The 14632-nt window shown below is 39.6% G+C and overlaps 1 protein-coding gene across 3 annotated transcripts in view; it reads right to left on the bottom strand.

Moving 5' to 3' along the window:
• The window catches only part of map2k4a (mitogen-activated protein kinase kinase 4a), a 23279-nt gene extending 9475 nt beyond the window's left edge, over nt 1-13804 (bottom strand). The window contains exons 1-9 of one of the 3 annotated variants that reach the window (XM_083778856.1): nt 13571-13804; nt 12510-12545; nt 9308-9340; nt 4872-4974; nt 4046-4220; nt 2413-2532; nt 1291-1410; nt 1031-1082; nt 463-590 (exon numbers count right to left, since the gene is read on the bottom strand). In XM_083778856.1, coding sequence (XP_083634982.1) covers nt 463-590; nt 1031-1082; nt 1291-1410; nt 2413-2532; nt 4046-4220; nt 4872-4974; nt 9308-9340; nt 12510-12545; nt 13571-13790 — 987 coding nt within the window. In that variant the 5' untranslated portion in view covers nt 13791-13804. Of the gene's footprint in view, nt 1-462; nt 591-1030; nt 1083-1290; nt 1411-2412; nt 2533-4045; nt 4221-4871; nt 4975-9234; nt 9341-12509; nt 12546-13570 lie in introns of all 3 variants that reach the window. The other 2 variants (XM_083778858.1, XM_083778857.1) reach the window with 2 other exon arrangements.
• Nucleotides 13805-14632: the final 828 nt, after the last annotated feature.

The following is a 14632-nucleotide window of genomic DNA, read 5'->3' as shown; positions in this document are numbered from 1 at the left end:
GAGGGGCTTGTTTGAGAACCACTGGTTTAATCAAAATTTAGGAAACAAGCCCAAATAAGCAACTACACTTTAGAAACAAGCCAACAAAAAAAACGACCAATATTTACAAGTGACTTTAGAGAAAAACAAGCCCAAAGTCGATTATAATAAGCTGGCAGACATGGCATCCCTGGGTAGGCATGTATGTTACAATGTCACATGCACATACTGGCGAGACATTGTACAGTACTACAGACGCGCTCATAAATGTGGTGATTGAGTGAGACATCGAACATAAAACCGCAATGGTTTCCTTCACCCGTGGAATTCAATTCCAGTTGCTCGTGACTGTCAGCACCTCGTTGCGTTCCGTTCTGTGCGTCACAGGACGTTATGCGTTTTCGGAGCCCTACGTGCGCCGTGCATGCACCCCCCACACCACCCCATAAATAAAGAAATTGAAAATAAAATAAAAACACTTACAGCCATGTATGGTCTGCACCCTGCATCCCTGGTTTTGGCAATGGAGTCCACTAGCTGACCGCTGATGCCAAAATCACACAGCTTAATATTGCCATTCCTGTCCAGGAGAATGTTGGATGGCTTAATATCTGGGGGGAGAGATGGAACAATTTGCTACAAATCAAGAGGCAAACTGCATGTATTTGACAGGAATACGTATTGCATCTCAAATCTAACTTGACTAAACTAGCCTATAGCATTACGATGATTACTTTTGTATCAATGTCACGCAGCCCTTAACGACAGCGTTATATAGTAGCGGCCAACAATATCGCAGCGCAAGTAATGCACTTAACCACATGAACGCTAGCTCCACTATACTGGGCAAGTCATGATAAGCGAACACTTTGAAAGAATATGCAAACATTCACAGAAATTAGTTGATCTACAATCTCACAATTGTGAGCACGGAGATCAGCTATTTTCGGCAAAGAGATTTTGTGTAGAGGGAAGAATAGTAGGCTATATAGCATTGGGGGACACCGGGCAACAAAGTCTATAAGGTGGTTAAGAAGCAACTGTATCTTACCTCTGTGTATAATTTTCAAGCTTTCTTTTAAGTGGTTAAGTGCTTTCACAGTCTGCAAGGAAACACAGAATTTTTAGTTTTAGAAAGGAATAGTTATTTTTTACATTATAAGATATGTTATGAATTTAAAGATAGATGTATATACTGCGCACACCCACATGCAAGGACGCACGCACACACACACACACACACACACACACACACACACACACACACACACACACACACACACACAAACAGAAACACATGTCACAACTTACAGCTAAAGTTATTTTGCCTAATATTTCTTCTGGAATCACATCATCTAATGAGCAATATACATATTTGTAGAATTTGTCAAACGAGGTAGACATAAGTTCCATACATATCCAACAGTCCCCCTGAAAGAAAAACAAATAAATTGTTAAGGAACAAACATTGTTAATGTTAACCAACATGAATATTAATTTATAGTCAGTCTCACTACGGATCTAAAACGAGAGACAGGTGGTGTGTGTTTAACAGAGGACTGGTTGAAATCAACTCAAATAAACTGTGCTTACAGGAATGGTTACTGACTGGTTATTGGAATGATAATATCTTTATCATTCCAGTTTTTGTCCGTTACTTTTCCATTCTGGACGGGAACCCCTTTTGGTGTTTTAACTAAGCATTATGTTATACTTTAGCTATTGAAAAATAGCAGATCTACAAGCTTGTTGGTCTGCTATTTTTGAAAAATCATGAAAATGCGGCACAAATCTTTATATATATTCTTTCAGAATACTTTTTATTTTATTTTTACGTTGGGCCTAAATGGGTTAATGTGTTGAGTCTGATTTTGATTATGTTAATTATTACTATTATTTATTTATTTTGTACTTGATTGGGTTTTAATGTCATTCTATTTAGAAAAGCCTAAATTGCTAAAAAATAAAAGAAGTAGCACTCGTGCTGTAACACAATGGATCTGGTTTGTGATGTGATTGTGATGTCAAATAAAAGAAATAAACATCACATAACATAACATATGTTCTTCTGTTTGGCAAGTGACACTGTCATTTTACAAAGCATAAATTAGGCTTAAAGCACAATCCAACTTTGGTAGAGATCTGGGTCCGAAACACAACGCGTTGATCTGCTATTTGAAGATCTGCCATTCTTTGCAGAATGTTCGCTAGGATTCAGGTTAATGCATATTCTATGTCAGTGGTTCTCAAAGTGGGGTCCAGGGACTCTCAAGGTTCCTTGAGGGGGGTCTACAATTCTGTAACTCTGACAGTGTACAAATGGAGCCAAATGGACCCGTTAGGATCCATTTGGTTATATTTGTAGACTGTCAAACGTTGGAGAACCACTGCTCTGCAGCGACGCGATAATTATGCGTTTGAGGCGTTTCTCACCTCTCTGAAGAGAGCTCCATAAAACTGGACGATGTAGGGACAGTCATTGCATCTCATCACCACGTCCAGGTCCATCAGCAGCTGCTTCTGCTCTTTCTCGTCAACCGTTGATCGGATTCTCTGTGAATAAGAATCAGCTTGATCGTTAAATCACAGGTTTACAGGTGTGAAACAGCGGGTTGGAATTCGTTTTTGCACAAGCTCCATCGTTTTAGTTATTTCCATAAAAAGAGAACGGGAAGAAGAGGGGGGCAGGTGGAGTAAGGGGAAGAGAGAGAAAGATCAATAAAACCACATGTGTACACAGTACACGTATCTTCATATTATTTACACATTTAGTATATCTATCCAGCGCGGTATGTACCGTATCTAAGATATAAGGTGCATGATCACACGTAGCAGCAGATGGTACAGATATGGTACATGATAGGGATGTTAGTTAAGGTTCCAAAATAATATGTCATAAGCACGTTGAACATGGGATTAAGGCAGTGGTGTAGTAGTCTACCCTCTACCGTTATAGGCTATATATTCTACCTAGTATGAAGCGCCAACGTTATTGAAGAAAAAAAAGCGGATACTGTCTGCTAATCATTTCATCCATTGACCACTTTACTTATGGTATATCTGAAAAAACCTGGACTATAGCACTGGATTAAGGTGTAGAGTATCAGCGCACGGTTCGACTGCATAGTTGTGGTGCAGACATTTCCCCAAACTCTGTGAGCGGAAATAATGACCGAATATAGGAGCTTTCTCAGCACAAGTGAGACTTCAAGGCAGCAACGGGCTTAGGCTATGAAGCAATATAGCACTAACAGCAATGCATAAGGGATCTCTTAAAGGCAATGGCACATGGACTGGTGATTCGTTTAATTATTGTAACGCCCAAACCATACCTATGCATAATATAACGGGTAACGGAGGTGTTTTAGGGATTTAGACAGGTAACCAAAATACAAACTTTAGTGGGGGAACACCCCTTCCCCACTGCTAAATCCCAAAACAGTGTATTTAGAAAGATTAGACGAAATTGGAGCCCTTTGTGTCAAGAAAAAAAAGAGCGTACCAATTATAGAGCCCAGGGGGACTCCAGATAGAAGTGATTTAATGCAATAAAGAAGCTGTTCTACTTGATCCAATGTGGTTATTTTAGTCACACACTTGAATACTTTTGTTATGTAATTAGATTAATCAAAAAAAGATGGGGATCTAGATTGAGACTTTAAAAGAGGTTTAAGTCAAGCACTTTGATGTCGTCTGTTTAAAGCCACAGTAGTTGGCTCCAGGTGCCACCTTTTGAATGTAGTAATGTTCAGCAACTACAGACAGACAGACGATACATATTTTCATGGGAAAACATGAGAATTGTGTGAGAATCGTTACCTCAATTCTTGTGGAGGAAAATTGAGATTCACATTTGAGCAAGAATCGTGCAGCACTAAACAGTATATAGTATACACTACAGTATGTCATTAACATGTCGCATTGCAACACGTTGTGTGCTTGTTTTCGCTACTTTTATGCCATATAAAACAAACTAAAACTATTTGTTTTTGACATAACAAAATAGGAAATACAAGGTCCCTGGTCTCTGACTCTCTGCTACACCAGTGAAGAACACCATGATCACCTTGACAGCCATGATCTGGTTGGATGGTTTGTGCACCATCTTGTTGACAGAGCCGTACGCCCCTCGTCCGATCTCGCCCAAGTCTTTGAGGTCCTCGGCCGTGAAGTCGCAATGCTGCTCCGCTGATATTTTCAGCTTCCCTGACGACTCAATACTGTGCGTCCTCATCCTCTCTCTGACGAAAAGACATACAGTACAACACGTGTATGTGTGTGTGTGTTTATGTGTGTGGGGGAGATAGGTAGGCCTACACATCAAAATATTAATATTATTAACCACATTCAACCTGCCGGCGTCGTCAGGGACGGATTAACCCCCATGAGGGCCCCTGGGCCGGTCATTTTTGCAGGGCCCCCATAGCGCGCGTGCGCTCAACATTTTTGTGTTTTTCCATGTTTTTATCACGTTTTTGACCTAAATTTAACTAAATCAATGGCCAGTGAAGGGCCCCAGGAGCCCTTTTCAGGGCGTCAAACCTAGTACTGCGCAGTCCAATTTCCCAGAAGGGCCCCTGAGAGCCAAGGGCCCCTGGGCCACGGCCCCACTGGCCCAATGGCTAATTTGTCCCTGGGCGTCGTGTTAAAGAGCTGGAGAGCACTATAACAATGATTACCATCAGATTATACCATAGTTAAACATAAATTGGAGGAAAAAAATCCCCAAAAGAAAACATTTTAAAACAAAAAACATCACTTACACCAACGTCAAGTGGTTAACAGACAAACAACATTGGCCATGTGCATAAAAGTAATTATAACAAGATAAAAGTCACTCAACAGAGGAGCACCCCACTTGCCAAGTTCATGTCATGTCCATGTCTACTTACATGTGAGGGTTCTGGAAGGGTGGCCCCGCTGTATTCAGCATAAATCTAGATGTGGATTTGATCGGAGGGTTGGCGAAGTTCAACTTCAGAGCTTTGCGTTTACCTGATAGTAAATAAAAGTAAGCATAATCACCATTTGATTTAGGAACATGGGTTCAACAAGATAAACATATGAATTCAAATGAATGAATGACGTCAGATTATTATAAAACAAAAACACAAAACGCAGAATGAGAAACCAGTATGAAGTTGCTGTCGGGCAGAAACCTAGCTTGTATCTCCATATTTAAACTTTTTTATGTTTTGTTTTCATCAGTGTCGCACAGAAGTAGTGAAAATAGACGATCTACAAGCTCACAACCGCTGTAAGCTTGTAGATTTTCACTATTTTAGAATATTCTTAAAAATGTAATTAAATAATAAAAACGAAATGTTTTGGACATACAAGGTTTCTACCTGACAGCAACGATAAGCAATAATGAGTAGATTGAATACATTCCTTTAAATGTATTTGAATGTGTAAAGTTCATGCTTTTTCTAGAAAAACGGGATAATAAACAGATCATTTGCGGTGCATTTTTACCAAAGACAATTTGAATGATCTGAAATGTTATATTTGATTTCTTATTTTATATTTTCATCCACTGGCTCTCATCCAAATGATAAGGGACTAGGATATCCATATGCCTATCCCCGAATAAGACTATAGCCTACTGTCAAACGTTGTTTGTAATAGAGCTAGCTATAGAGCCTCCTCCTTCTTCTGTGTTTGGCTGACTAGATTATCCATGAACAAATAATGGCTCATTTTCCATAAGGCTATTGATTAAATTGGGAAGAGGGATAATGAAGGAAAGAACGTCCGGCGTATGTCCAATTTACGGTGGCATACTGTACTGTATACTGTAGAAACTTTTACTGAAATGTAGGTGTAAATGACACATTATAGTCACGCATACAGTACATTCCTAGAGTTTCCCAAGTTCATGAAAATTTGTATAATGTCTTACAATAAATTGACTTGCAAATTAACACAAATTAACCCTGGCATGTGTACAGTACACGAGCACTGCATATTCTGATCTTTAAGTCGCTCTGGATAAGAGCATCTGCTAAATGAATGACTAAATTGTAATTGTCCCTATTTTGGCTTTTTTTTTTTCTTCTTATTTGTGAAAGCATCGTATCTACAAACTCCCGAAGTGGTTAATTAATACTCACCATATTTCAGAAGGTTGACAATAAATGTTCTTACATTATAGGCCTTTTGTCACAGCAGCCGTATTGAAATACTTGTGTAGCGTTATTTGTTTCCTTCATAGTTGTTATACAAATTATAGTAATTATTATTAATTAATACTACTATTCAGGTTAAAGGCAGGATGGCTCACTGGAAAGACTCTGCTATGTAAAAGGTAACAGAATTGTAATTAGTATCATTGGTAAAAACCTGTGATGGAATTTTATTTTAGTTAATATGGCTGCTGTGGGAAAAGGGTCTATTGTCTATTACCATTTACCACTGAGTCATAGTACAGACAATGTCCTTTCAAATGCAAATATATGACAAGTAGCATGCATATATGGATCCCACAACTGTGCATGCGTTCACGCTGCAATTCCCAAGCCCATGGGGTCGACAGGCGCACTCAAGGAAGACACCAACAAATATGTGACGAAGACATGCTTTGAAGGCCAACCACTTTGATTTCACCTTGAAAAGAAAGGAAGCATCCCACACTCTCTAGCCTATTGCACCACCCAAAATACCACAAGAATGTGTATACTCAAGATTCCATTGGATTTACAGTTTGAAACGAAACCTTTGGAGTATGTGCCCTTGTCTCAACAAGCAAGAGCTATGCTCAAGTGCAAGTCATGCCAAGAGAGCCACTTAGGTGTGTGTGTGTGTGTGTGTGTGTGTGTGTGTGTGTGTGTGTGTGTGCGTGCATGCGTGCGTGCGTGCGTGGCTTGTGTAGGCTGAAACAAATGCAAATGCAAATGCATTTTTCAAGATGGCCGCCAAATAAAAAAGGCCTTTTGTGGCGGTTCTGGACAACCATGGGTGCGGCCGACTCGAGACCGGGCACTGCACTCCCTGTGGGTGTGTGGAACGTGTGTGTCGAATTTGAAGTTTGTGGGGCGAACAGTTCTCGAGTTACGTGGATTACAGATGTACACACGCACACAAAATTCGTGCAATAGCAGATCATTGGAACGGTTGTTCGCTTGGTGATACAAGCGTGACATTTGTCATGAACCTTCCTTTGGGTCAACTCTTTAACTTTTTTAACCGAGCCATCCAAGAATCCAATATGGCGGTGCTATTTCAAGATGGCCGCCACATCTAATTGTTAGCCTTTGTCTACATTTCTTACAAATTTTAGGAAAAATTTCACCATTATAGATAGATAGATAGATAGATAGATAGATAGTTTTTGTATTTTTAATTTTTATTCTTTATTATTATTATTCTTTATTCTTTATATTATTTTTTTGTTATTATTTTTAGTTTTAATACAGAAAATGGTAGCATGCTAATGCTAACTTAATGCTAACATGGTAGCATGCTAATGCTAACATAATAATGCTAACATGGTAATATGCTAGCATGCTAACATAATAATGCTAACATGGTAATATGCTAGCATGCTAACATAGCATGCTAACATGATAATGCTAACATGCTAATTAGCATTCGAAAATGGTAGCATTAGCATGCTACCATTTTCAGTATGAAAACTAAAAATAATGACAAAAAAATAAATAAAGAATAAAAAAAATATATAAAATAAATTAAAAATAATTAAATAAATCTATCTATCTATCTATCTATAATGGTGAATTTTTTCCTAAAATTTGTAAGAACATAGACATAGGCTAACATTTAGATGTGGCGGCCATCTTGAAATAGCACCGCCATATTGGGTTATTGGATGGCTCGGTTAAAAAAGTTAAAGAGGTGACCCAGAGGCATGTTCATGCCAAATTTCACGCTTGTATCACCAAGCGAACAACCGTTCCAATGATCTGCTATATTGCACGAATTTTGTGTGCGTGTGTACATCTGTAATCCACGTAACCCGAGAACCGTTCGCCCCACTGACTTCAAATTCGACACACACGTTCCACACACCCACAGGGAGTGCAGTGCCCAGTCTCGAGTCGGCCGCACCCATGGTTGTCCAGAACCGCCACAAAAGGCCTTTTTTATTTGGCAGCCATCTTGAAAAATGACCGCCATATTGGATTTTTCGCTGGCTCGGTTAAAAAAAGTTAAAGAGGTGACCCAGAGGCATGTTCATGCCAAATTTCACGCTTGTATGACCAAGTGAAAGGTTCTCTCACAATATGGCTGTTAGCCGCTGTACTATAGGTTTAAACTCTGTTAATTAACAAACATTAGTGATTTACGTACGAGCATTTATGTTATGCTGAGTCCACAAGATGGCCACATATTTCGGCAAGTCACCAATTTCCCAATAACACCGTCATGCTGGAGGATGGAGCACAGAGGAGATTTGAGTATATTGGCATGGCCAGTGGATGCTCTAAAAGCCTTTAGGCTTGTGCCGATAAAGATCCATAACAGAAACAGTGGAGGACCTCGCCTGTGTTTGCTTTAGCCTAACGGTGGTAGACTGCTGGCTTTACTGGGGCAAACATTAGTTTCAATGTTTTGGGACGTTTTTGGGACACAGAAAACATATCTTTGAGTGTGTCATTATTAAGCCTAACACAAAAGCCAACAATTGTAGATCTACATTACAAGGTCAGTTGTGAGCTACTTTCGGTGCACGACACTGCTCGCAAGTATAAATCACGTGCACGCACGCACACACACACACACACACACACACACACACACACACACACACACACACACACACACACACACACACACACACACACACACACACACACACACACACACACACACAGCTTTATCCAGGGAGAGGAAAATGTGTGCAAAGTCACATTGACCCAATACATGTGGAGCCCTACTGATGCCAGATTTTCAGGTCTGATATTTATCCAGATTTTGGAGAATTCTAGAGCACAGATTACCGATATTTTATTCAAAACAAAGTGCTAAATCAACTCTAATCAATGTATTTTATTAATAAACATATTGTGTTTGTACTGTAGATCGGCTATTTCTGCTCATTTCTGAAACATCGGCTGGATAACTGCAGATACCGAATGCGATGTCGTTAAAAAAGTCTAATAATGGCCGATATGGGCCAAAGTGATATATCGGTTGGGCTCTTTAGTTATGTTATTAGCTAGCGGCACACGCCTACTAGGATCTGGTGACTGTTGGCTTGGATTAGTGCAGAACAACAGGACAGATCCCTCATACCAGACTGTGTCAGACGGAAGCAAAGGGGCTGAGAACTGGTGGTGTTGTAGCAAACACACGTCGTTTTGCTTACTTGGGGGAGCTCCAGACAGGTTAATCTGAAAGCCTAGAGGTGAAAAGACAGTTTGTTGTTTTGAATTTTCCATTTCAACAACACCTTATGCTCACAACACATGACATCGAGCTTGTATATTTTCACTAGTTTTGAAAGAGGGCTTTAGTGATTATTGTCTCCACCACCATCTCCGGCACCATTGGCCAAACTGTGCACACACATGCACTCCCTGCACGCCAATTCTGAACCTCTGCCCCAAATTTTCCAGAAAGGCCTGTTATAGAACCACCATGAGGCTGATTTTTCCAAAACACATTTCTTTATATTATTCACACATATTTTATCCATCCGAAAATCGGTACACACTATCATGTGATCAACACGGATCTGTTCGATTGTCCATACTGGATCCCGATTGGCAAATATTGCCTTTCAAAGTTTGAAAGGATTTTTGTCAAGTTTTCCATGCACATTCCCACTAGGCCCAAGAAGAAATGCCACAAAAAATGTCAAATCAGCCTTAGGGCCGAATCATACTCCTATTTTACCGCTGTTTCGGCGCTGTAGTGCCGAAATGATTTCGGCTCGTCAGAAATGTTCAGTAGCACCGAAGAGCCGACTTTAGGACGGTACCCGCCCCCCCGAACCTCAAATGACGTCAAATTGTAGGCTCTAGTAGCGCCGAACCGACTTTTATTCGGCTCTAAAATAAGAGTATGAATCGGCCCTTATGGTGACACAATAAGAAGCCACATCACATCTTTACCTATAACTGCACCGATCTGCGTAAAAGTTTGTATACACACTCCCTAGAGGCCAAGGAAAAACATCTGGCCTGCATTTTTCAAATCTGCCTTTTATAGTGCTACCAGGACGCTGACTTATATGAAACACATTGTTTTATATTAGTCTTTTTCTCTAAATATCACGCAAATAAGTACACATGATCTTTATAGACATTTGATCAAGACGGATCTGTGTGATGTTTTATATTCTATCGTAGTTGGCTAAGATTGGCATCTAAAGTTTGCAGGTGTGGCCCGTTTTGAAAATGCCTCAAATCATTATCATGCTAATTGCTATGCACGCTACCCTTTTAACATTGCCCTATTATAGTGCCACCAGGAGGCACATTTTTGCAAAATAATTATAATTAAAAGAAAAATAAGTTTATATTACTCCTACACATTTTGTCCAAACATCACAAACGTTCCTGACCTGGTGGAGACCTGTGCTCCGAGGAGCACTTTTTCTAGTTTCATTGTCTTATGGATCTCGAGCTGTCTTAACTTAAAGGACCAATAAATATGCTTCTTCTTTTTTTTGCTTTGACTGTCACCGAGGGACCCACATTTGAAACCAAACGAAAAGACATATATTATGAGACAGAGTCCCTCCCCTGCGTTCTCAGTTCCACCTTTCACCAACCAGATCAAAAGTAATTTGGATTAGAATTGAATGTAGGCCTACTCCCAGAGTTCCACAGGATGTCCATTTCACACTATGAACCGAAAGATAACAGCTGCACTTGAAGGTCAACCTCCAATGTGGCTATTGGACAGGTAAACACCTCTACGACAGAAACCAGCCTTGCATCAGTGTGAGCTGGGAAACATACCAACGCATTCCAACACAGTATGAAAATGCATTTGCAACGGGACTATGCATTTGCATGCAAACAAATATGAAAATACAAAAGCTATAAATGGAATACATTGAAAGACAGTAAACTATAGGGCTGGGCAATGTGGTCAAAATCAATTATTGCAAAAATGTTTTGATCGAATACCTTGATATTGATAGTGTGACAATAATGTAATATTATGATAAACATTTTTTATATTTTTCAGAAAATTCAATTTATTTTGAAAGTTCTACTTTTTACACAAAACAAAATGGCCATACATTTTCAGACTGAAAATAGCTATAGCAATTGGCAATTTTAGCAATTGGCTATTTAACTTGATTAAAACCAACAAAATACCATATCACTGCCACTGATAGTACGATATCCAAAATCCCAGAATCCAGATGATATTTTGTCTCATGTAAACGATATTGATCAAATTATTGTTATGTTGCCCAGGCCTAGAGTAAACAAAGAACAAAAAATAATACTCTTATGGGGATCTGGAAATTAATCTGCATTAAAAGGTTGACATTTTCATCGATAAACATTACAGGTCAATACATTTGTTTGGGGGGAGGCTCACCGTCGTTTGGCATCGAGTAGAGAGTTAGGTAACGTTAGCATAAAGGTAAGGGGAAAAACAAGTTGTCAAAGAAATGTAGAGAAAGAAAAAAGAAAATAAATACCAATAAAGCAAAGTGAAAGTGTAATATCAAACAAAAGGTTTGTTAGGAGCAATGCATGACACAGTTATTCCTGATTTACACTACAGTATGTTGTCGCTTGTCAAAAACAGCAAAAAACTACAAACTCACTAATGTTTCTGACAAGAGAAAGCATATACAATCGAAAATAAACTAAGCATTAGAGATCACTGCAATTACATCTCTTGGCTCAAAACTGCTGGGGCAAAAGCAGTACCTAAGCAGAAGTTGTCATGATGCAACTCAATTTATTTATTAATGATACCATGATAGGAATGTGACAAACCAACCAAAAAACAAGAAGAGTGTTTCTGATTGCAGTGACTGCAATTTAATGGTGTAAAACATGTCGCCTTAAAGGTGTGGAAGTATGTTTGTGTTAGTAAACAGAAAATAAATTATTCTGTCAGAATATCAATTTTATCCAATCAAGAGAGAAAACTCATAAAGTATACAGTATAAATAAGTGAAATTGTAAATGATGGAATGGAACTAAAACTGAGCAGAACAAAAAAACACAAAGCTGATAAATGATATTTGTGGGGTTCTCTACCCTGAGTGCATTAAACTTCTATCCAAAACTGAAAATATATTTTCTGTTTAGCGCTCACTGGAGTTTTCATGAAAACATAATATCACTTCAATCAAAGAAGTTCTTATAGGATAATGCCAAAAAAATTAAGATAAAATAAAAATGCAGTCAGACATGATAATAATAATGTTTACAAATTGATACTTCATCTTAAGCCTGATTTATACTTTATTATATCAGTGTCACATGCCAGAAAATGTCGATCTACGTCAAAACATTTTTGCATGGGACACTGTCCTACGACAGAGCATCAATTAGGCATGACTCTACTAAATCAATAAAGTGTGTAGCTACCTGTTTCGCTTTGACATCTCCAGCAGGTGTTGGATTCTGCAAGTTTGAAATGATACATTGTTTGTACAAAAGCTGAATTCTAGAAGAGGCATCGGTTTCACAGTGTTGGGAATGAGACATAAATCTTAAGATAAGACCCAAAGAAAATGCAGGCTCTTAACTGGATCGTCAATGTTTCACATTCTGTAGTTCTCATTTGGAAATATTTTGTACCAATACTTTTGGACAATAAGAGAACATTGTTTATTAGATTATATTTAGAACAGGTTTCTATATACTGTGGAGAAATATCAGTGGAGAGAGTGAAACATACAGTAAAATCTCTTCTAGCCTGTGAAAATTAACTGATCCCTCGTTTTGGTGGGGAAGACCCCCCTGGGAACCCCTCACAGACCCCTGGTGGTCCCAGGGGGGGTGGTTTCACATGAAATGATCATTCATTAAACAGACATGCAAGCAGCTCATCAACTGATTTATCTGAGCCCATATTAAATACTGTATGTGGGCCAGCCAATGGCCACCAGGACACAACATTACATTTAGTTTTAGATCAGTGATAATCAGGCCTTTTAATTTCAGGGACACCCAGTTTGGTATAAGGCCACATGGACCTCCATTACTTTGATAGTGTACTTTAAAAAATAAAATGGAACCACCAAATGGACCCATGAGGGGTCCATTTGTACACACTCACACTCACTATCAATAATTTAGCTGGGGACCCCCTGGAACCCCTCCAAGGACACCTGAGGGTCCCCGGACCGCAGGTTGAGAACCATGGTCTATAGCTGTAATAACAGTGTAATAACATTTATTCTCAATTATGTATAGCAATCGCCTAAACAAGATGCTTTTAAAACCATAGAATCATAATCCCAGGGAATGCTTTTCCACAGTGACACTGCAGCTGAAAAAGCCTAGAAGAGTCGCTAGCCGACACTGTAGGCTCGCGATGCGACGTTTAGCGTCGGTTCTTTTCGGCGAGCTACACCCTTGCGCGGTGGAGTATATAGGCTATAACCTTCACTAGAATGTAATCTGGGCTTAATCTGGACCCTTACCCTGCATGTTGTTGGTCATGGTCGTGATCTGTCGGGTTGTCTGGTGGTGCTGCTGGGCTGTAGGTCCGCCGTTAGTACTGCTGTTGTTGTGGCTTGTGGATGATGACGATGACGATGACGATGACGGCGATGATGATGATGTTGAGTTGGTGGTATAGGGAGTAGGACCGCTGCTGCTGCTGCTACAGGGAGTCGCCATTGTTGTGTGTTTGAATTCCATCAAGCAGCCAGACAGAGAGACACAGAGAGAGAGAGAGAGAGAGAGAGAGAGAGAGAGAGAGAGAGAGAGAGAGAGAGAGAGAGACTCTATGACTCTATGAGAGAGGGGGTGGTCACACAGTCTGAGAGTCGAGAGACAGACAGACAGACAGACAGAGAGGCTGCAATGCAGAAATACAGCAACAACCCACCTACAGTAGCCTACACTGAAGAAGCAAGTTAAAGCAAACTCACCCTCCTCTCCCTATCTTCTTCCACCCTCCTGCGGCCCTGTCTTCTTTTGTTTTGTTTTATTTTATTTCATTGTTATGAAGACTAGTTATGAAGGGGGGTATTCAATCATAATAAACCATTATGTCATAATAATGGTCAATCATAAACATAATTAACTCAATGTCTTGTATGAGTTGTGCAGCTAGTGCTTGAGTTGTGCTTGAAATGTACTGTAATTAACTGTTAATACATTCTTCAATCAATCAATCAAACCAACCACATGTGTCTTATATTAATAATAATAACCTCAACAAAAACAAAAGTTGGGTTTTGCAATGCTAGCAGCCATGCAGTAGCTGCAGCATAGCGGAGCCACTGGCATCAGCTGGTCGCGTCGAAAATAGCAGATCTACAAGCTCTCTGTTGTTAGCGTGTAGATCTGCTGCTATTCGTATTCTCTATTCTCTGAGTCTCTATGGAGTCTATCCATATATTCTCCATAGATATTCTCCCATGTCAAACACTGACCCCATAGCCCGGTGGGACGGATGGACCACCTCGCGCTGCGATTGGTAAGTGGGTTGTTATGACAACTGAACTGCCGATGCAGCGGCCAGCGAGATATAATAA

The sequence above is a fragment of the Protomyctophum parallelum genome (genome assembly GCF_964188405.1).
Source record: "Protomyctophum parallelum genome assembly, chromosome: 13".
Lineage (NCBI taxonomy): Eukaryota > Metazoa > Chordata > Actinopteri > Myctophiformes > Myctophidae > Protomyctophum > Protomyctophum parallelum.
The sequence above is the reverse complement of the archived record's forward strand: the minus strand, read 5'-3'. Positions and strand labels throughout refer to the sequence as shown.